This window comes from Crotalus tigris, unplaced genomic scaffold (genome assembly GCF_016545835.1).
Source record: "Crotalus tigris isolate CLP2741 ecotype Arizona unplaced genomic scaffold, ASM1654583v1 scf7180000017975.10810073628:1450386, whole genome shotgun sequence".
NCBI classification, from domain to species: domain Eukaryota; kingdom Metazoa; phylum Chordata; class Lepidosauria; order Squamata; family Viperidae; genus Crotalus; species Crotalus tigris.
The window spans coordinates 999,331-1,022,354 of record NW_024096754.1 but is presented as its reverse complement, the minus strand read 5'-3'; the positions used below and the strand labels follow the sequence as shown (position 1 = coordinate 1,022,354).

General features: G+C 45.2%; 1 protein-coding gene across 2 annotated transcripts in view; it reads right to left on the bottom strand.

The window, feature by feature from the left end:
- Window positions 1-15,331: 15,331 nt before the first annotated feature.
- NET1 (neuroepithelial cell transforming 1) overlaps window positions 15,332-23,024 on the bottom strand; it is an 86,223-nt gene continuing 78,530 nt past the window's right edge. For both annotated transcript variants that reach the window (XM_039345755.1, XM_039345756.1), the window contains 4 exons: window positions 21,612-21,869; window positions 20,562-20,732; window positions 17,889-18,075; window positions 15,332-15,762 (listed from right to left, as the gene is read on the bottom strand). In XM_039345755.1, the coding sequence (XP_039201689.1) occupies window positions 15,368-15,762; window positions 17,889-18,075; window positions 20,562-20,732; window positions 21,612-21,869 (1,011 nt within the window). In that variant the 3' untranslated portion in view covers window positions 15,332-15,367. The remainder of the gene's footprint in view (window positions 15,763-17,888; window positions 18,076-20,561; window positions 20,733-21,611; window positions 21,870-23,024) is intronic.

Genomic DNA, 23,024 nt, shown 5'->3' with positions numbered 1-23,024 from the left:
TTATTTAAGGTAAACAATGCCTCAAAGTTCTTTGAAGAGTTTCATCTGTTGGAACCATGACAGCGAAGCTGTTGGATGTCCTCAACCTATGACCAGAATTTCTGCCGCTAAGCGAGACAGTTGTTAAGTGAGTTTTGCCCCATTTTATGACCTTTGTTGCCACAATTATGTAGTGAATCACTGCAGTTCCTTTGTTAGTAACATGGTTGTTAAATGAATCTGACTTCCCCCTTGACTTTGCTGGTCAGAAGTTACACAAGAAGATCACGTGAGCCCGGGACACTACAACAGTCATAAGTTCATGCCAGTTGCCAAGCGTCTGAATTTTGATCACATGACCGCCGGGATGCTGCAACAGTCCTGTGTGAAAGCAGTCATGAGTCCTTTTTCAGCGCCGTTCTAACTTGGAACAGTCACTAAATGAACTGTTGTTAAGCCAAGAGCTATCTGTAGCTTATTTGTTTAGTAACACAGTTAAGTGAACCTGGCTCCCCTCCCCATTGACGTTGCTCGTCAGAATGTCGCACAAGGGCATCACGTGACCCCGGGACACGGCAAACCGTCGTAACTATGAGTCTATCATCTGAATTTTGCTCACGTGATCACGCTGCAATCATGCTGGGTGAAAATTGGTCCTCAATCTCTCTTTTTTAGTGATGTTGTAGATTCGAACAATCGCTAAACAAATGGCTGTCAAGCAAGGACTCCCCTACTTTGGGTTTTACATTTCGTCAAGGGTTCTCCTAACACAGTGGTTCTCAACCTTTTTAATGCCGCGACCCCCAACCGGTCGTAAGTCGAGGACTACTCCACCGGTTGTAAGTCGAGGACTACTCAACGGGTGCAGCACCGTTTGCAGACTGGGACTTTTGGCGGGCTCAGCAGGGCAGAGACAGCCTGGACAATTCCTATTGGCTTTTGAAAGCCAATAGAATTAGACTCTATTCAAGAGAGTCTCTTCTATTGGCTTTCAAAAGCCAATAGAATAAAAGGGAGTAGCACAGCTAAGGAAAAGGGGGGAAAATGGCGGACAGCCTTGTTTGGCGACCCCCGTGAAATGGTCGTTCGACCCCAAATGGGGTCCCCACCCACAGGTGGAGAACCACTGTCCTAACAACATTATCTTCCCACGGAGTGGCGAACAGGTTAAAAATAGATCTAAAGAAATGGAGAGTCCTGGAGCAGAGGCAGAAGTTTGAAACTTCCCATGTGGACGCAAGATGGGAAACACAAAGGAGTCAGCGGGCATGCGGCGTGCTTGAAATTCTCCGAGCGTCGTTCTAATTGAAACCGATCGTGCTAATTTGGCCTAACGTGGATCTTCTCTTCTCCTGGGTTCACTTTCCTTGGCAGAAAACCGTGTGGCTTGCAAGTGAAGTTAACTTGAAAACCTCTCTCAGTCTGTGCACCCAGTGAGTGTCAAAACAAGTATAGTATAGGGTGGTACCTTGTTCAATAGTAGTAACTGTGAGTCCTAGTGGACAATCACTTAGATATGAGGCAGCCGTGTGCTGCAGCTGCCAAAAAAGCCAACACACTGCTAGGCTGCATCAGCAGAAGGATAGAATCAAGATCAGGTGAAGTGTTAATACCACTTTACAAGGCCTTGGTAAGGCCACACTTGGAATACGGCACCCAGTTTTGGTCACCACGATGTAAAAAAGACGTTGAGACTCTAGAAAGAGTGCAGAGAAGAGCAACAAAGATGATCAGGGGACTGAAGGCTAAAACATATAAGGAACGGCTGCTGGAATTGGGTATGTCTAGTTTAATGAAGAGAAGGACGAGGGGGGACATGATAGTTGTGTTCTAATATCTCAGGGGCTGCCACAAAAAAGAGGGAGTGAAGCTCTTCTCCAAAGCCCATGAAGGCAGGAGAAGAAGCAATGGATGGAAACTAACCAAGGAGAGAAGCAACCAGGAACTTTCCTGACAGAACAATTAACCAGTGGAACCACCTGCCTCCAGAAGTGGTGAATGCTCCAACACTGGAAGTTTTTAAGAAGAGACTGGACAGCCATTTGTTTGAAATGGTGTAGAGTTTCCTGCCTGAGCAGGGGGTTGGACTAGATGACCTCCAAGGTCTCTTCCAACTTTATTATTATTATTATTATTATTATTATTATTATTATTATTATTATTATTATTATTATTATTTATTTATTTATTTATTTATTTATTTATTTATTAGATCCGTGTGACTAACTGAATAGCTGTGATGATTCAGTTAAGAACTGTAGCAAGAAAGGTAAAATGGGGCAAAAACTCGCTTAATCGCTGCCTCAGCCACAGAAATGTCGGGCTCAATTGCAGTCATAAGCCGAGGACTTTCTGTACTTCAGCCCATGCTTCTTTTTGGGATAATTTTCCACCCAATGGGCAAATTCTCTGAGTCCCCCCCTCCCAAACCTCAAAAAAAAACAACTCCATAATTGTTTGACATAATAAAAACAGGGAAAGCATGTTGTCGGTGGAAATAACATTTCGTGTTTGGAAATTCCTGATCCCGTTTTAATGAGCACCATGCTCCCTTCAGTATCTTTTCCGAAACGTGAGCATGCCAGCCATTTAAAAAAAAAAAAAAAAGAGAGAGAGAGAGAGAGAGAGAGAGAGAGAGAGAGAGAGAGAGAGAGAGAGAGAGAGAGAGAGAGAGAGAGAAAATGGGTTTTATTTTCCAAAGTGGAAAGATTCAGACAGCCCCCTCACTCAATTTAATTCCATCCAGATGTATTAAATCACATCCTGGAATCTCTCGCCAGCCGAGGGAGAAAAACATGACATTTTTTTTTTCCAAAAAATTTCCCCTGCCCAAAGGAATTGTTGTGGTGGGCCCCTTAGGAAGGAAAGGTCTGGTGTGGCAGAAAAAAGAGGGTAAAATCACATCCACCCAACTGGTGGCGGGGAGCCAAGTGACCCCAAACCCACCGTAAACTTCTTTCCTTTGTTGATCCGAGGCAGATTTAAATTGGGGACTTTGAGTGAACAAAGCATCAAAAGTTCCGATTTACACATTTCCAATGTTTATTTAAAAGAAGAAGAAGAAGTAGGTGGTTCTTGAAATGGAATTCTTCTATTGCAGATACTTTAGCTCTCAAGTATGACTAGAATAGAATAGAATAGAATAGAATAGAATAGAATAGAATAGAATAGAATAGAATAAAGTGGAGTGGAGTGGAGTGGGATGGGATGAGATGGGATAGAATGCAGAATAGAATAGAGTGGAATGGAATAGAATAGAATAGAATAGAATAGAATAGAATAGAATAGAATAGAATAGAATAGAATAGGATGGGATGGGATGGGGTGGGGTGGGGTGGGGTGGGGTGGGATGGGATGGAATAGGAGGATAGGATAGGATAGGATAGGATAGGATAGGATAGGATAGAACGCAGAATAGAATAGAATGGAATGGAATGGAATGGAATAGAATAGAATAGAATAGAATAGAATAGAATAGAATAGAATAGAATAGAATGGAATGGAATGGAATGGAATGGAATGGGATGGGATGGGATGGGATGGGATGGGATGGGATGGGATGGGATAGAATGCAGAATAGAATAGAATAGAATAGAATAGAATAGAATAGAATAGAATAGAATCTGGAAGGGACCTTGAAGGTCTTCTAGTCCAGCCCCCCGCTCATGCAGGAGAACCTATACCATCTCAGACAGGTGATTGTCCAATCTCTTCTTAAAAACATCCAGTGATGGAGCACCCACAACTTCTGGTGGCAAGCTGTTCCACTGGTTAATTGTTCTGACTGTCAGGAAATCCTTCCTTAGTTTCAGGTTGCTTCTCTCCTTGATTGGTTTCCATCCGTTGCTTCTTGTCCTGCCTTCAGGGGCTTTGGAGAAGAGCTTGACTCCTTCTTTGGGGCAGCCCCTAATTTTTAGCACCTTTGTTGTTCAGTTACTAAGCTGTGTCCGGTTCTTCATGACTCCATGGGGCACAGCACACCCAGACCCCCTTGTCCTCCATTGTTTCCCAGAGTTTGCCCAAATTCACGTTAGTTGCGTCAATGACCCTAATCTAACCACCTCATCCTCTGCTGATGGTGTTATCTAGTTGGATAATGAAACGTCTGCAAGAAAACAAGCAAACTCAGAGAGCACTGAGGACCCCACAGTCGTCCTCCTCCTCCTCCTCCTCCTCCTCCTCCTCCTCCTCCTCCTCCTCGTCCCCCAACTCCAAATCAACCATAGTTTGTTTGACATTGTTAAGAGAAATTCCTGAGCTGCTCAGGCAGAGAGATCATGGCTGCAAAGAAGAAGAAAAAAATCTAGAATCACCCACAAATGTCATCTGATAAGGTCGAATTCTCGGCACCACCAGCCCTCATGGCAGAAAAAAATGCCTTTTCTGGCCCAGCTTTGCAGAGGACCATGATGCAAATGCCAGGAAAAGCAAAGACGCCTTTGAGTAAAGCTTCCATTTCTGGCTGGTTTGCTAAATAAAGAGGTGGGGAATTTGATGGCCAGGCCACCGGGCGCCCATAGGCTCAGCTTCGGGTCTGGTTCCCTGGAAGGAGCCGGGAGGGTGAGGACAGCATGTAATTCTCCAGTAGAGCAGAATTCCAGATCTTTTCTGGTAAAAAAAACAGTTGGGAATGCTTGGGAACTTCTCTGCCTGCTTCTCCTTTGAGTCAGATTTCCCATGGTGTCTGAAATTTTCTGCCGCCAAAGTAGCCACTTGAAACCCTCCAGGGTTGGAGCATCCACTAATAAAATAATAATAATAATAATAATAACAACAACAACAGGTCCTGGGTAAGGACTCGATAGGTAGACAAAATGCCAAATCCAGTCTGAACATCTGGCTGACTGTGCGATGATGATGATGATAATGATGATGATGATGATGATCATCATCATCATCATCATCATCATATCCCAGGTCCTTGGTAAGGACTCGATAGGTAGACAAAATGCCAAATCCAGTCTGAACATCTGGCTGACTGTGTGATGATCCATAATAATAATAATAATAATAATAATAATAATAATAATAATAATAATAATGAAGAACACCATTGGCATTGACAAATTTGCTATTAGTCAATTGCAAAAGGCGGCCTTATTAGGAACTGCTTCCATCCTGCGACGATACCTGTAATACCATCAAACATCCACATCTGCCTATCCCAGGTCCTGGGTAAGGACTCGATAGGTAGACAAAATGCCAAATACAGTCTGAACATCTGGCTGACTGTGTGATGATCCATAATAATAATAATAATAATAATAATAATAATAATAATAATAATAATAATAATAATAATAATAGTGCAACGATATCTGTAATACCATCGAACATCCACATCTGCCTATCCCAGGTCCTTGGTAAGGACTCGATAGGTAGACTAAATGCCAAATCCAGTCTGAACATCTGGCTGACTGTGCGATGATCCATAGTAACAATAATAATAATAATAATAAAGTTGGAAGGGACCTTGGAGGTCATCTAGTCCAACCCCCTGCTGAGGCAGGAAACCCTATACCATTTCAGACAAATGGCTGTCCAGTCTCTTCTTAAAAGCTTCCAGTGTTGGAGCATTCACCACTTCTGGAGGCAGGTGGTTCCACTGGTTAATTGTTCTCACTGTCAGGAAATTTCTCCTTAGTTCTAGGTTGCTTCTCTCCTTGGTTAGTTTCCATCCATTGCTTCTTGTCCTGCCTATTCTTTGGAGAATAGCTTGACTCCCTCTTCTTTATGGCAGCCCCTGAGATACTGGAAGACTGCTATCCTGTCCCCCCCCTCGTCCTTCTCTTCATTAAACTAGACATACCCAATTCTATCAACCGTTCCTTATATGCTTTAGCCTCCAGTCCCCTAATCATCTTTGTTGCTCTTCTCTGCACTCTTTCTAGAGTCTCCGCATCTTTTTTGTATCATGGCAACCCAAACTGGGTGCAAGTATTCCAAGTGTGGCCTTGCCAAGGCCTTGTAAGGTGGTATTAACCCTTTATGTGACCTTGATCCTATCCCTTTGCTGATACAATCTAGGACTGCTTTGGTCAAGGACTGCCCTGTATATCAAGAATCCTTCGCCCCCATAATTCAATTTTCATCAATTGCCAGCTTGAAAAAGGCGCCATCGAGCGGCAAGGAAGATCCTGAGCACTAACCACTCCACCGCTCTGCCTTCTGGAAAAAGAGTGTTTTGTAACTTGACATCCCCTACCCCCCAACCTGTCCAAGGATGCTATTTTGTAAACATAGTGGCCATCCGGGGACCACTTCACACGCTTTCCAAAGTCCAAAAATTTCCGTTGGCCTGAAAAAGTCCCGTTTAGAGAACCACAGAATTTGTGCGAAAAGTTTGGCACTCAGGAAAGGTTTTCGTTCTTAAGGATGAGGCGTCCTGGACGTTTGGAAAAAGGATCGTGGTTTTTGTGGTCTTCTGCTGGCAGGGGTAGGGGGAACCTTCGTAATTCTAGTTCTTCACCTGAATTATTTTATTATTTTGTTTTACTGGTTCTTTCTTCTCGAGCAATTTCCTAAGCTCAGGACAGATACAGGTAAATCCTCCACTTACGACCAGAACTGAACACAACATTTCTATTGCTAAATGAGGAAGCTGTTAAGTGGGTTTGGCCCCCTTTTTCTCACCTTCCTGGCCACAGTTCTGTTTTTCAAACTGGGCGACATTAAGGTGGGTGGACTTCAACTCCCAGAATTCCCCAGCCGGCATGCTTTAAGATGGGTGGAGTTCAACTCCCAGAATTCCCCAGCCGGCCTGCTTTAAGATGGGTGGACTTCAACTCCCAGAATTCCCCAGCCAGGATGCCTTAAGATGGGTGGACTTCAACTCCCAGAATTCCCTAGCCAGAATGCTTTAAGATGGGTGGACTTCAACTCCCAGAATTCCCCAGCCGGCATGCTTTAAGATGGGTGGATTTCAACTCCCAGAATTCCCCAGCCAGCATGCTTTAAGATGGATGGACTTCAACTCCCAGAATTCCCCAGCCAGCATGCTTTAAGATGGGTGGACTTCAACTCCCAGAATTCCCCAGCCAGCATGCTTTAAGACGTGAGGACTTCAATTCCCAGAATTCCCCAGCCAGGATGCTTTAAGCTACATGGTCTTCAGTTCCCAGAATTCCCCAGCCAGCATGCTTTAAGATGGGTGGATTTCAACTCCCACAATCCCCCAGTCCACTCATCTTAAAGTTGCCAAGTTCGAAAAACACTGAATTAAGCTACGAACATATAATATTTGTATGCAGCCCAGTCTAGATTTAGGTGAGCCCAATAGCAACCAAACCCTCAATTTAAGGTTAGTCAACAAGTTAACAACAGTCACAAGGCAGGAATTTAAATAATCTGTGTCGTTAAAGATTGCTTATGCCAGTGATATCTGGAACATCACAACTTCAGGGTTACACAACTGGTAGATAAGCTTTGTCAGGCGTATCTCCAGGCAGACATGTGATTTACAAGTTAAATAAATGAACAGCCAGAAAATTAATTAACTATTTATAAGATCAGTGATCATGTCCTGGGTTTGTGTTTTGTTTATTTTCCCGAGAAGCATCACAATTAAAATAAGGCAGGCTATCTGATATAAAATTTAAAATATAAATGCAGGATTAAAATATGTGCAAGTTAAATAGGTCTTGCCCAGAAACTAGTAAATGTTCATTGTGTTCTGTCGTGTTGCCACAAAGTCCTCAAGAGCTGATCGGGACATAAAGGGCACGTATGTGTGGTTGTCAGTGTGTCACCACAATCGCAAAGGGCAGAAGCCACTGGATAGTGTCTCTGAATCTTGTTGAACCCGTTCACACTCTATTGAACCATTTCCATACTTCCCAGATTTCACCACTCCCAAGTTTATAAAACCCTAATAAGACCACACCAGGAATACTGCAGCCAATTTTGGTCACCGTATCACAAAAAAGATGTTGAGAGTTTGGGGGGAAAAAATCAGAGAAGAGCAACTAAGATGATCCAAGGCCTGGAGACCAAAACGTACGAAGAACAGCTGCGGGACTTGGGTTTGGCTAGTCTAAAGAAAAGAAGAAATAGGGGAGACATGATAGCAGCAGTATCTCAGGGGCTGCCCCAAAGAAGAGAGAGTCAAGCTATTCTCCAGAGCACCTGAAGGCAGGACAAGAAGCAACGGATGGAAACTCATCAAGGAGGAATTTCCCGACAGTGAGGACAATTAACCAGTGGAACAGAAGTTGCCTCCAGAAATTGTTTCTTAAATTAATTAAGAAAATGTATAACTTTTTATTGAATTTGAAAATGGAAAATGAACAAGTTAAAGAAACAAGGATAACCTGGGCAAAGAATTTTGGATACAATATAGATTTAGAGCAGCGGTTCTCAACCTATGGGTCGCGACCCCATTTGGGGTCGATCGACCTCTTTTATGGGGTCGCCAAACGTGGCGATCCGCCATTTTGTTGCCTCCGGGGGGCGGCACCGCGCATGCGCACCGCATGCGGGGGGCCCGCCCCCATGCGCGCCGCGCCGCACATGCGCATAACGTTTGTGTGACGGGGGTCGCCGTCACACAAACGTTGAGAACCGCTGATTTAGAGAAACGGCCAAACCTAAATGGGAAAGAAATTATAAACTGACAACACCAACTTCTTACAAAGAAAACTTAATATAAAATGTTTTATAAATGGCACTTGCCACTAGCAAGATTATTCTATTCTATTCTATTCTGTTATGTTCTATTCTATTCTATTCTGTTCTGTTCTATTCTATTCTATTCTATTCCCCATTCCATATTCTATATTCTATTCTGTTCTGTTCTATTCTGTTCTATTCTATTCCCCATTCCATATTCTATATTCTATTCTATTCTATTCCCCATTCTCCATTCCATATTCCATATTCCATATTCCATATTCCATATTCTATTCTATTCTATTCTATTCTATTCTATTCTATTCCCCATTCCATATTCTATATTCTATTCTGTTCTGTTCTGTTCTATTTCTATTTCTATTCTGTTCTTTCCACCCTGAGTTACAAATATTCTCTTTTATAGGTGAGTTCTTGGATGGAAGGACTACCACAAAATTCCAGAGCTATGGACAAGATTGCCGAAAGTTGAAAAAGTCTGGAAAGGGACATCAAATTCCTCTCGCTGTGAAAGCTGCACCGTCCCATAACAATTTGGAGATAAAGCCTTCTGCCGAAGGTTCAACCTCCAGGCTAAGATTTGTTCTCCTCCTGCAGAACCAAGTTTAGTCATGGTTTCAATGAAAACCAAAAAATCTCTGGTATCGTTTTTAGAACCAGCCCACCGCCATCCAGTGGGGTCCTTCCACCATTTTATGTGCTGTCTGACATGCGGTCTGACAGCTGCAAAGAATTAAGCTTTGATTGTTTCGATTTCATTTCTTTTTTTCCCCCAGCAAGTGGGTCTGCGCCAGATGTTTTCTGTAGGCACATCACGCACAGCAAGAGACAAAAAAAAAAAAAAAAAAAAAAACCAGATGCTGCTTTGAACAGTGTTTCTGGATACATTTTGGGTCGGAGAAAATAATGTTGTGATGATTCTGTGAACTTTTGCCGAAAGGTCCCCTGAAAAGAGAATTCTGTATTTCAACATCATCTTAAAAAAAAAAAAACAGAAAGAAAAGAAAAAAAAAGAAAAAGAAAAAGGTCTGGAGATCGAGGAACGTCGATCCCGAAAAAAAAAAAGTAATCTAAGGATTTTGAGGATCGAGGTCGCATTAATCTCTCCTTTCTCCTGGAAGGTGATCCAAAGTTGGAATGGACGGAGAACGTGATAAAGGCTAAGAGGAGAACTACCAATATTAGACCAATCTTTTTTTTTTAATTTTTTATTTTTAACCAACAGAACAAAACAAAGCAAAACATAACAGACACACACACACAATATATACTCCTCTCCCTTTTTTTACAGCGATTGTGTAACGGTAATCTATTATTTACATTCCCCCCCCTTATTCTTCTTTAGAATATTTGTCCTTATTGCCCCGTTATTTCTTATTTACATTTTTCTTCCTTCATATTCTACTTCTTACTAAGAATAATTCATATTATTATTATTATACACATATTTTCACTTTTGAGCTTTCCATAATTATTCTCCTCTATTATTTCTAGGAATATCAGACCAATCTTTATTGTTCGTAGATTAGCCAACCGGATTCAAGAACCACAATTCATTGAGAGAAAAGGAAAAAATACAGCTAATCTAAAATATCTAAAAAAGGCTAAAGTTAATACCCAAAGCTGGAAGAGGCAACTGGAGTTGCTTGTTTTTCCTTTGAAAACCTTTCGCTACTCATCCCAGAAGCTTCTTCAGCTCTGACTGGATGGTGGGGAGTGGAAAGATTGATACTCCTTGCAGACAGCTGGTCATTTGCCTTCTTTTAGATTTAGAGGGTCGTTGAGGCCACTTGGCAGTTTGTCTGTGTCCTCTGGGTAACCCCTAAGGTGGGACTAGAACTCACTGTCTCCTTAAGATTGGCCCAAAGTCACCCAGCCGGCTTCCATGCCTAAGACGGGACTAGAACTCACCGTCTCCTGGTGATTGGCCCAAAGTCATCCAGCTGGCTTTCATGCCTAAGGTGAGACTAGAACTCACCGTCTCCTGGTGATTGGCCCAAAGTCATCCAGCTGGCTTTCATGCCTAAGGTGAGACTAGAACTCACCGTCTCCTGGTGATTGGCCCAAAGTCACCCAGCTGGCTTTCATGCCTAAGGCGGGACTAGAACTCACAACCTCTTGGTGATCAGCCCAAGGTCGCTTAGCCAGTTTTTATTTCTAAGGTGAGACTAGAACTCACTATCACCCGGTGATTGTCCCAAAATCATCTAGCTGGCTTCCATGCCCAATGCAGGACTAGAACTCACTGTCTCCTGGTGATTGGCCCAAAGTCACTCAGCAGGCTTTCATGTCTAAGGTGAACTAGAACTCACCGTCTGCTCTGAGGTAGACTAGAACTCACTGTCTCCTGGTGATTGTCCCCAAATCATCCAGCCGGCTTCCATGCCTAGTGCAGGACTAGAACTCACTGTCTCCTGGTGATTGTCCCCAAATCATCCAGCTTGATTTCATGTCTAAGGTGGACTAGAACTCACCGTTTCCTCTAAGGTGGACTAGAACTCACTGTCTCCTGGTGAGCGGCCCAAGGCCGCTTAGCCAGCTCTTATTTCTAAGGTGTTGCTAGAACTCCCTATCACCTGGTCATTGGTCCAAAACCTCCCAGCTAGCTTTCATGCCTGAGGCAGGACTAGAACTCACCGCCTCCCGCTTTCTAGTCTGATGCTTTAACCACTAGGCCAAAATGGCCCTTTATCATTTTCTTTCTGGAACATGGTCCAAAATTGGGACGAAGGGAGAAGCTGAAAAAAGACGAACAGGAAGTCTGCGGAAAGCCTGGAAAGGCCGCGCTAGGCGTGGGGCGTGAAAAAAACGAAACGGGATTGTTGACTAAAGGAGAATTTAAACAGGCCTCGCTGTTGAAAAGTTCAAAGGAACAATAAAAAAAAAATAAATGGATTGGATAAAATCTAGTAATCTCAACTCCGTGCCGAGAAAGGGGATTGCACAAGGCCCATTGCGCAATTGGGCCCAGCAATTATTTGCCTAGATTTCTTATCAAGATGGACGTACAGCATATAAAAATTCTCCACCGGGCTGACGATGTCCATGTATTTGCATGACACAACACGCTTAGCCCTAAAACCCGAGTTAATAAATCACAGCCACGTTTATAGGAAGTGCCCTACCCAGGGAAATAAACCCTATTCTATTTTTCCCCTCAACTGCAAACTGCTCAAACCCATTTTTAAGAATAATTTCCCTCAGGATTTAGGCCTCGGTTAGAACAGGGGTAGGCAACCTGGGCTCTTTTATGACTCGTGGACTTCAACTCCCAGAATTCCTGAGCCAGCCATGCTGAGGGGAAAGGGAGAGGTTTCAGAGCTGAGCAACGCAGGCTCAGGAATTTTGGGAGTTGAAGTCCACAAGTCACGAGGGGGCCATAGTTCCCCCATGCTGGCTGAGGAATTCTGGGAGTTGAAGTCCACAAGTCATGAGGGGGACATAGTTCCCCCATGCTGGCTCAGGAATTCTGGGAATTGAACTCCACCAGTCATAAAGGGGGCCATAGTTTCCCCCCCACACTGGCTCAGGTATTCTGGGAGTTGAAGTCTGCAAGTCATAAAGGAGGCCATAGTTCCCCCCATGCTGGCTCAGGAATTCTGGGAGTTGAAGTCCGCAAGTCATGAAGGGGCCATAGTTCCCCCATGCTGGCTCAGGAATTCTGGGAATTGAACTCTACCAGTCATAAAGGGGGCCAGTTTCCCCCCATGCTGGCTCAGGAATTCTGGGAGTTGAAGTCCACGAGTCATAAAAGAATCAAGGTTGCCTACCCTTGGGTTAGAAGAAGCAAATCTGCCTTTGTTGATGACCTTCAAACAAACATTAAGACAATATTAAGTCCTCGACTTACTAATTCATTTAGCCACCTTTAAAAGTTATGACAGTAAGTTTTAAAGTCCTTGCCCTTATGACCATGGTAGCATCCTGATGGCCACCTAATCAGAAATTTGGACACCTGTTTATGATTGTTTGCAGCATCCCGGGATCCAGTGATCACCATTTGCGATCTTCCTAGCCAGCTTTGGTCAGAGTCAATGAATTTGCTTCATGTCAGCATACAGGAAGTCCTCGACTTATGACCGCAATTGAACCCAAAATTTCTGTTGCTAAATGAAACATTTAAGTGAATTTTGCCCCATTTCATAGCTTTTCGTGCCAATTAAGCGAATCAATGCTGGTTAAGCAAATCTGGGCTTCCCCCATTGACAGGCCGCAAAAAAGGGATCACACAACCCCGGGACACTGTAACCATCATAAATACGAGTCAGTTGCCAAGTGTGTGAATTTTGATCACATCATCATGGGGCTGCTATAAAGGTCGTAAGTGTGAAAAACGGTCGTTAAGTCCCTTCTCTCAGTGGCGTCGTAACTTTGAACGGTCGCTAAATGAACTGTTGTGTAAGTAGAGGACGGCCTCTAATCTTTTTGAGAACTGCGGTGATTTGCTTAACGTCCGTGGCGGAAAAAGGTAAAACTGAGCGCAACCCACTTAACAGCTTTGCTCAGCAATGTAAATTTCGCTCCCAATTGCGGTCGTAAAACGAGGACTGTGTTCATCACCCAGGATCTATTGTCCAAGTTGCACAGCTGTCCGATAAAACCGGAATAGAAGTCCCTGGCTGCGTTGCCACATTTCCATAGGAGTGACAAAAAGCCGTGTTTTGCTCCCCGTGGCTGAGTTGCAAGCGAACACGGCCCCATAAAGTGCGACGTCTGTGCGATGCACGGACTCGGTTGCCGTGACCCTCCAACTTAAAACAGGCCTCGCTTTGAAGAATATTCGGAACATCTGAGCCCCCCCCCCTGCTCTCCCCTTCCAAATCAAAACAAGGCAAGCCAGAATCAATGCAATATGAGCTTTAATTGAATTCCATTTTAATGTTACTGTACAAGGAAACATTTACAATGCTTTGGTTATTCTCTATTTACAACAAAGGCCGGCGGGGGCTCCCCCCCCACCCTCTCGCTGCTGGCCAGATGTGTTTCTGCACCAGAATAAAAAAAAAAAAACAAGAACAAAAAAGCCCAGAAAAACCCGCACTATTTTTTTTTTTAACTTCTTATTGAGCTGGTTTTGTTTTTTTTTTTTTTTGGTAAGCGCTTCAGGTGGGCTGGTTCAAATAGCTTTATTTTTATTATTATTAATTTTTTTTTTTTGCAACTCTGCATTTTGAGCGAGCGCCTTCTTTCCACCTGGAAGTCCGGATCCTCAAAAGAGAATTGCCAGTAAACAGACATCCGTAGTCTCTTCCCCATTCCCAACACAGCAACAAACCCCTCACTAACCCTCTTCCCCGACGTACATTGTGCTTTTCTGTGCTTCCCACAACAGTTGCATCTTCTGATGCCTTTCAAAAGACTTTGTCCCTTTATCGCCAACTTTGTCCCATCATCCATCTTCTTTACCCCCCCCCTCCTTCTTCCTTCTCCTTCCAGCAGTTCAAATTCAGCCTGCTGCGGTTAACCCTCCTCCCAACAAACTTCAGATAGCCAATTCTTGACCACAGGAGCTCCACTCCTGACAATGGAGAGGAAAGCTTTTCTCTCCTCGGAGCGATTCCAAACGGCCCCCGGATCCCCAGATCTGTTGGAAGGTGGCAACAGCGGTCTGCTTCCCCTTCCACGTTATCTACGGCTTGGTTCCGCTCGTTTTATAGTTCTGAATTGGCTTTTAAAAGGTCTGAATCACAAACGGTGATACCAGCACTCACGCATCAAGACAAGGAAAAATAAAAAAAATAAAATAAAATAAAAGGTCAGTTTTGAGAAAGAAATGACCCGGAAATCAAAGTACAAAAGGAAGTGTCTACAAAAGTTTTCAAATGATATTTTTTTAAAAAAAAGAGAGAGAAAGAGATTAAATATGGGGCGTAGCAATTCGCAGAAGGAAAGGACACCACCAAGTATAGAATTCCAGTCATTCAAATGGAAACTTGTTGAACCTGGGGTCTTTCTGTGAGGGACGGTTCAGCCCTTAGACCGTGTCAAATCTAGAGAAGCGTTTCTCAACTTTAGTGACTTTTAAGATGGGTGGACTTCAACAGCACGGCTGGCTGGGGAATTCTGGGAGTTGAAGTCCACCCATCTTAAAATTGAGAAATACTGCTCTAGGAGAAAAACTGATAATCAGATTATTTCTGTTGACACAGAGAATCAGAATCACGAAGGGACACAACCCCCCCTCCAAAATTCTAATTTCTCAATGAACAATTTTTTTTTTTTTAAAGAGGCAATTCGTATTGGGAAGGGAAATTTTAAAAAGATTGCAGCCCTCCGGACAGGGCTTTGACTTCCCGATAACAGTAATATATACAGAAGGATCAAAACCTCTGGAATCTGTAGTTATGGTACAGAAACCCCTTAATTTTCCTTCCCACCCTAAACCTTCCCCCCCCCCAGGGATCAGACGCCGGGGTTCAACAATGTTTGTGGGAAAAACCAGTAGCTGCCTTTAAAATAAGTTTGTGGGAAAAACCAGTAGCTGCCTTTAAAATAAGAAAGAAAAAGAAAGAAAGAAAGAAAGAAAGAAAGAAAGAAAGAAAGAAAGAAAGAAAGAAAGAAAGAAAGAAAGAAAGGAGGGAAGGAGGGAGGAAGGAAAACCAAGATTCACATGTATAACAAAAAGATCAACCAAGAAAGAAGGAGAAAGAAGGGCCTCCACCATTCTTACATTACAGGAAAGAAAATGTACACTTTTATTTATAAATAAAAGAGCGGGAGGAAAAAAAAAAAGGGGGGGGGGAATGGCCTCGCTCCCGCTGTTTTAAACCAGAGTCTCTTTCCGTTTGATGCTGAGCTGGCTTTTGTCCCGACTCCTCCTGAGCCCTGAATGCATCCTGTAGCTTTTGACGTTCTTCATCTCTGCCGCCGTATCGCCATCGGCGACGTTCTCGCCGAGCTCCGCGCGGAAGCTGCCCGACCCGGAAGTCTGTCTCCTCTGGATCTTGGCACTGGATCCAAAAGGGTGGTTCTCTTCGCCTTCCTCACTCAGCTCGGGTAGGTCTTTGAGGTCGAAAGGCACGGGGCTGGGCTGGAAGGGGCCGATGGCCGCCTGGATGCAGTTGAACCACTGCTGCTTGTGGAAGATGTCGTTGGCCTGCAGCGTGTGGGACTGGCCCGAGGCGGAGTCCCGGAATCGGACCCGGAAGATGTTTTTGGCTGGAAAGCAAGCAAGGAGGGAAGGAGGTTTACCGAGATGCTCAGATCATTTTTTTCCCCCCTCTCCGGAACACAAGTGGACTTTCTTTTTCAGGTCCTTTTGAAAAGGTTTCGCTTGTCATCCAAGAAGCTTCCTCCGGTTCTAACTGACACCACAGCTGAAGTTCTGGAATGGATGTTAGAACCGGAAGAAGCTTCTCGGATGAGAAGCGAAACGTTTTGGGGAAAAAAACCAAAACCCGAGAAAGACCAGATTCAAAATGTTTCGTTCTCATCAAAGCAGTCTCTTAATTTCTGTCTGACTTTTAGAACCGAAGTTCTAGAACCGATGTTGGAATTGAAGCAGTTCTAGAACTGACGTGAGAACTAAAGAAGCTTCTTGGACGAGAAGTGAAACTTTTTTTTTGGGGGGGGGGGAGTAAGAAAAACCAGATTAAAAACGTTTCACTTCTCATCCAAGTCTCTATAGTTCTATCTAATGTTGGAGCTGAAGAAGTTCTAGAACCAATGTTAGAATGGAAGCAGTTCTAGAACTTACGTGAGACCTGAAGAAGCTTCTTGGATGAGAAGCGAAACTTTTTGGAAAAAAACGCAAGGAAGACCAGATTAAAAGGTTTCGTTTCTCATCCAAGAAGTTCTAGAACCGATGTTAGAACGGAAGCAGTTCTAGAACATGTGAGACCTGAAGAAGCTTCTTGGATGAGAAGCGAAACATTTTGGAAAAAACGCAAGACCAGATTAAAAAGGTTTCGTTTCTCATCCAAGAAGTTCTAGAACTGATGTTAGAACGGAAGCAGTTCTAGAACTGATGTGAGACCTGAAGAAGCTTCTTGGATGAGAAGTGAAACATTTTGGAAAAAAAAAAATCCAAGAAAAACCAGATTAAAATCGTTTCGCTTCTCATCCAAAAAGTCAGTTCTATCTGGTGTTGGAACTGAAGAAGTTCTAGAACCGACATTAGAAAAGAGAAAGTTCTAGAACCGATGTGAGACCAGAAGGAGCTTCTGGGAGGCGAAGCGAAACGTTTTCAAAGCAAACATCAAGAAAATCCCATGGCCTTTCGGGACAAGGAGAAGGATGTTCTGGTCAACTCTTGATGGACACATCAGGTATGGGCTCCTGGTTGGGAATCTCTTCCAGAAAGGTCCTGAAAAGAGGTCTTTGATGGAGATGGTCTTTTAGGGGGATGAATCTAGAGGGTGTCCCTCTTGCTGTTTTTAGGGACCCCTGAAAGAATGTGCCAAAGTAGGGGAAAGTGGGGTTGGGATATCTGGGAAACTAGGAAAGGACTCAACCTTCTAAAGAACATTGCAGGATTCAGAAGCTTCACTCGACAGATCAGCCTCTAGATTAAGGGCAGGCGCTAAAGGAGGAGGGGGCTGTTTCTCCTCAGAACCATAGAGCTGGAAGGGACCTTGGAGGTCTTCTAGTTCAACTCTCTGGTCAAGAAGGAAACCTTATACCAGGGGTCTTCCAACTTGGCCCTTTGATGACTTGTTGACTTCAACTCCCAGAATTCCCCAGCCAGCCTCCATTTTGTTTGTTAGATTTAAGACAGGGGTCTTCAAACTTGGCCCTTTGATGACTTGTGGACTTCAACTCCCAGAATTCCCCAGCCAGCATGTTTAAGGGAATGATGGAATTATCCTGGCTGAGGAATTGTGGGAGTTGAAGTCCAGAAGTCATTAAAGGGCCAAGTTGGAAAACCCCTGCCTTACACCACTGCTTTTCAAACTTGGCCACTTTAAGACTTGTGGACTTCAACTCCCAGAATTCCCCAGCCAGCATGTTTAAGGGAATGATGGAATTATCTTGGCTGAGGAATTCTGGGAGTTGAAGTCCAGAAGTCATAAAAGGGCCAAGTTGGAAGACCCCTGCCTTATACCATCCCAGACAATCTCTTCTCAAAAACCTCCAATGATGGGAGCATCCACAACTTCTGGAGGAAAGTCGTTCCACCGATTAATTCTTCTGACTTCCTCCTTAATTCTAGCTTGGATCCCTTTTTGACCAGCTTCCCGCTGTTACTTCTTGTCCTGCCCTCAGGGGCTTTGGAGAATAGGCTGACCCTCCCCTCTTCTCTGGCAGAGCCCGCCCCCCCAAATATTGGAATCCTTCCTACCTACCTTTATCCGAATTGCCAAAGGCACCTCGGAACGACCCGCCCATTTTGACATCTCCATCTTGCAAGTCTTCCAAGACCAGGTCTTGGACCGGGATGGGCTGCCGATACACTTGGTAAGAATGGCGCTCGTTCCGTGTCACGGGACGGGTGAGGACCAGGACTTCTTGGAAAAGGAAGATGTAGAGCTTCTGGAAAGAAGAGAAGCGAGGAGGTTTTCAGTGAAATTCAGCCCCAATCCAAGAGAGGGAAGTATACATTTCGATGCAAGCTAAAAGATCTTGGAACGATCTGCTGTCACACACACAGACATCCCCCCCCCCGAAAAATAATCCATCATTTAATCACCAAACATTTGCTTTTAGATCGGGGTTGTCGAATCTTGGCCACTTTAAGAATTGTGGACTTCAACTCCCAGAATTCCCCAGCCTGGCAGGCATATAGTCACCCGGCCAAAGGTAATGTGTGAATGGGGAATTTGAGGGGTTGGGGTCCACTCATCTTAAAAGTGTTTGGAAAACACCCCTCTAAATGGCCTGCAATAGGATGTGGCAGTCAAGGGTACGCCGATGGTCTTCAGCTACCAGTCCTTGCTAAAAAAAAAAAAAAAAAAGTCTATAAAAAGATATTGAGATTCTAGAAAGAGTGCAGAGAAGAGCAACAAAGATGATCAGGGACCTGTAGGCTAAAACATATAAGAACGGTTGCTGGAATCGGGTGTGTCTAGTTTAACGAAGAGAAGGACGAGGGGGGACATGAGAGCAGTCTTCCAGTATCTCAGGGGCTATCCCAAAGAAGAGGGAGTCAAGCTCTTCTCCATAGCACCAGAAGGCAGGACAAGAAGCAACGGATGGAAACTAGTCAAGGAGAGAAGCAACCTAGAACTAAGGAGAAAATTCCTGGCAGTGAGAACAATTAACCAGTGGAACAACCTGCCTCCAGAAGCAGTAAATGCTCCAACACTGGAAGTTTTTAAGAAGAGACTGGACAGCCATTTGTCTGAAATGGTACAGGGTTTCCTGCCTGAGCAGGGGGTTGGACTAGATGACTTACTAGATGACTTCCAAGGTCCCTTCCAACCTCCTCCTCCTCCTCCTCCTCCTCCTCCTCCTCCTCCTCCTCCTCCTCCTCCTCCTCCTTCTTCTTCTTCTTCTTCCCCTTCCCCTTCCCCTTCTCCTTCTCCTCCTTCTTATTATTATGGGTCTCCAACCTCGGCAACTTTTAAAGGCTTGTGGACTTCAACTCCCAGAATTCCTCACTCAGCCAGGTTGCCAAGTTTGAAGACCCCCCTGGCTGTAATGGAAAAGATGAAGCTGACCAATGTGTTGTTTATAGCCAGGAACAAAAAGATGAGCTGCATCTTTTATTTCTGCAAAGCAGCCCTAAGTAAATATTGATAGAACAGCCTTTAAATGGTTTTTTTCCCCCCACCTGACGGCTGCGGGCCCAAAAGGCCACTTAATAAAGTACATTATCCCCCCCCCCAGGAATGCATCTCTCTTCCCCCCCCCTTTGTAAAAATCCAAATTGTGAATTATGTCCCAGCCCTCTGGAAACTGGACAGCCACCAGCTCCAAGCTCTGTAGTGCCTTTAAATGGACTTCTTTAATACCCAACCTCAACTCGGCAGGTCAAGTGGCGCCAGGGCTAAGACGGGAAGAGTGTGTTCCCTTTAGTTTTTTTTTTTTTTAATAAAAGAGAAGAAATAAATAAATAAGGGGAGCTGGCAGAAGGCAAGGAATCCTTATTTTTATTGGATGACAGACCTTCAATAAGAAATTAAGGAACAGAAGCTATCCGGCCTTCTTTTCTGGGCTTGTCCTCAAGAATTTATTCTATTTTATTTTTTGAAATCCCACCTTTGTTACTAATATGTCGTTCAAGGCAGTTATTGCCAATTGGTCCAAGCTGGCTTGCGTGCCTAAGGGTGGAACTAGAACTCACCATCTCCTGGTGATTGGCCAAAGGTCACTTAGCCAGTTTTCATGCCTAAGGCGGGACTAGAACTCACTGTCTCCTAGTGATTGGCCAAAGGTCACTTAGGCAGGTTTCATGCTAAGGCGGGACTAGAACTCACCGTCTCCCGGTGACTGGCCCCAAATCACCCAGTTGACTTTCATGCCTAAGGTGGGACTAGAACTCACCGTCTCCCGGTGACTGGCCCCAAATCACCCAGTTGACTTTCATGCCTAAGGCGGGACTAGAACTCACCGTCTCCCGGTGACTGGCCCCAAATCACCCAGTTGACTTTCATGCCTAAGGCGGGACTAGAACTCACCGTCTCCCGGTGACTGGCCCCAAATCACCCAGTTGACTTTCATGCCTAAGGCGGGACTAGAACTCACCGTCTCCCGGTGACTGGCCCCAAATCACCCAGTTGACTTTCATGCCTAAGGCGGGACTAGAACTCACAACCTCCTGGTGATTTGGCCGAAGATCACTTAGCCAGGTTTCATGCCTAAGGCGGGACTAGAACTCACCGTCTCCCGGTGATTGGTCCAGAGTCACCCAGTTGGCTTTCACGCTTAAGGCGGGACTAGAACTCACCGTCTCCCGGTGATTGGTCCAGAGTCACCCAGCTGGTTTTCATGCTTGAGTTGGGACTAGAACTCACCATCCCCTAGTTTCTAGGCCTCTTAAAACACTCTTAGCTCCCAGTTCCCAGATTTTCACTTACGTGGCCGTTTTTGTTCTTCAGCTCTCCGTGGCAGAGCAAAACTTTGCTGGCTTCAATCCGCGGATCCCGCTGCTTCTCATCCAGGTATTCCAGCTTATCGATATAGTACTGGCACTCCGTCTCCCCTTTCTTCAAGTTGATGTCCGAGAGGACGCCTTGGATGATGGAGATCTAGGAGGGAAAAGCACCCATCGGTGAAGGTGGCTTGGCAACCGAAGCCGGGGACTGGAACACAGAGTGTGGGGGAGAGGTAGGAAAGGAAAGGCCGCTAGACTAAACACTGAACGCTGGCACGGATGACGTTACCTAGTTGGGTCATGAAATGTCTGCAAGAGAACCACCCAGTGCAGAGGGCACCAGGGACCCCACAGTCCTCCTCTTCTCCTTCCTTCTTCCTCCCCTTTCTTCCTTCTCTTTTTCTTCCTCTTTCTCCTTCTCCTCCACTCCTCAAACCCCCCTCCCTCCTAGCACTGATGGTGTTCCCTAGTTGGGTCTTGAAACGTCTGCAAGAAAACAACCCAGCTCAGAGAGCACCAAGGGCTGCACAGTTCTTTTCCTTCCTTCCTTCCTTCCTTCCTTCCTTCCTTCCTTCCTTCCTTCCTTCCTTCCTTCCTTCCCTTCTCCTTCCCACTCCCTTCTAGCACTGATGATGTTCCCTAGTTGGGTCTTGAAACATCTGCAAGAAAACCACCCAGCTCAGAGAGCATCAAGGACCCCACAGTCCTCCTCCCCTTCCTTCCTTCCTTCCTTCCTTCCTTCCTTCCTTCCTTCCTTCCTTCCTTCCTTCCTTCCTTTCCTTCTTCCTTTCTTTTCCTCCTCTTCACTCACTCCTAGTTGGGTCTTGAAATGTCTGCAAGAAAACAACCCAGCTCAGAGCGCACCAAGGACCCCACCTTCCTTCCTCCTTCCTCCCTTTCTTTTCCTCCTCTTCACTCCCTCCTAGCGCTGATGACGTTCCCTACTTGGGTCATAAGAGGCCTGCAAGAAGAGCACCCAGCTCAGAGACCCTTCGGGAGCCAGAGGGGGTAAAGCAGAGCCCCCCCCCCTTACCGCTTCTTCCAGACTCTGGACGTCCGGGTGATCGTTGGGCGTGTGCCGGAGGATCTCCTTCAAGAGGAGCGGGTACTTGACCAGGCGGCTGCGAGGGATGTCCAGGAAGCTCCAGAGGTCCAGCTTGCGGCTGAAAGGAGACTCCAGGCAGCGCTGCAGGAAGTCCTGGACACGGGCGTCTTGCTTCTTCTGGTCCAGCAGCGCCTTGGCCGCCAGCTGGTTGCTGCAGTAGGCCTTGTAGGCATTCAGTCCGGGCAGCTGGAGGGGGAGAGCAGGCCGGGCTGCTTAGACAGGAGGCCTCGCGGCGGCACGGAGAGACATTCGCTCCTTCTGCCACTGGGGCCTTCCTTGCAAGTCATGTTGAGCAGTTGCCCACAGTTAGGAGGAAGAGGAGGAGGAGGAGGAGGAGGAAGGAAAGAGGGAGAAAGGAGGGAGTAGGGGAGGGGGAGGAAAAAGAGGAGTAAAAGGAGGAGGAAACAGAGGAGGAGGAGGAGTAAAAGGAGAAGTAAAAGGAAGAGGAAGGAAAGAGCGAGAAAGGAGGGAGAGGAGGAGGGAGAAGGGGAGGAGAAGTAAAAGAAGGAGTAGGAATAAAAGGAGGAGTAAACAGAGGAGGAGGAGTAAACAGAGGAGCAGGAGGAGTAAAAGGAAGAGGAAGGAAAGAGGAAGAAAGGAGGGAGAAGAGGGTAAAAGGAGGAGTAAGAATAAAAGGAGGAGTAAACAGAGGAGCAGGAGGAGTAAAAGGAGAAGTAAAAGGAAGAGGAAGGAAAGAGGAAGAAAGGAGGAAGAAGAAGCGGAGAAGTAAAAGGAGGAGTAGGAATAAAAGGAGGAGTAAACAGAGGAGGAGGAGGAGTAAAAGGAGGAGGCAGAGGAGAAGTAAAAGGAAGAGGAAGAGGAGAAAGGAAAGAGGAAGAAAAGAGGGAGAGGAGGAGAGAGAAGGGGAGGTGGAGTAGGAGTAAAAGGAGGAGTAGGAGTAAAAGTAGAAGGAGTAGTAGTAAGGGGAGGAGGAGTAAACAGAGGAGGCAGAAGAGGAGTAAAAGGAGAAGTAAAAGAGGAGGAGGAATAAAAGGAGGAGGTGTAATAAACAGGAGAAGTAAAAGGAGTAGGAGGAGTAGTAAAAGAAGACGTAAAGGAAGAGGAGGAGGAGGAGTAAAAAGGAGGAGGTGGAGTTGGAGGAGAAGGCACAAAGTCACAATTTGCAAGCCAACAGGGACACGTGTGTGTGTGTGTGTGTGTGTGTGTGTGTGTGAAGTTATTGTTTTTTAATTGTCTTCTGCATTTATTGCTTGTAAGATGCCCAGAGTCACAGAGAGCGAATGGGTGGCCCAAACAAACACACTAACAAACGAAGGAGAAACCTCAGCGAGGTCTGGAAACTTAACGATGCGGGCAAAAGGCGGCGGGGGGGGGGGGAGG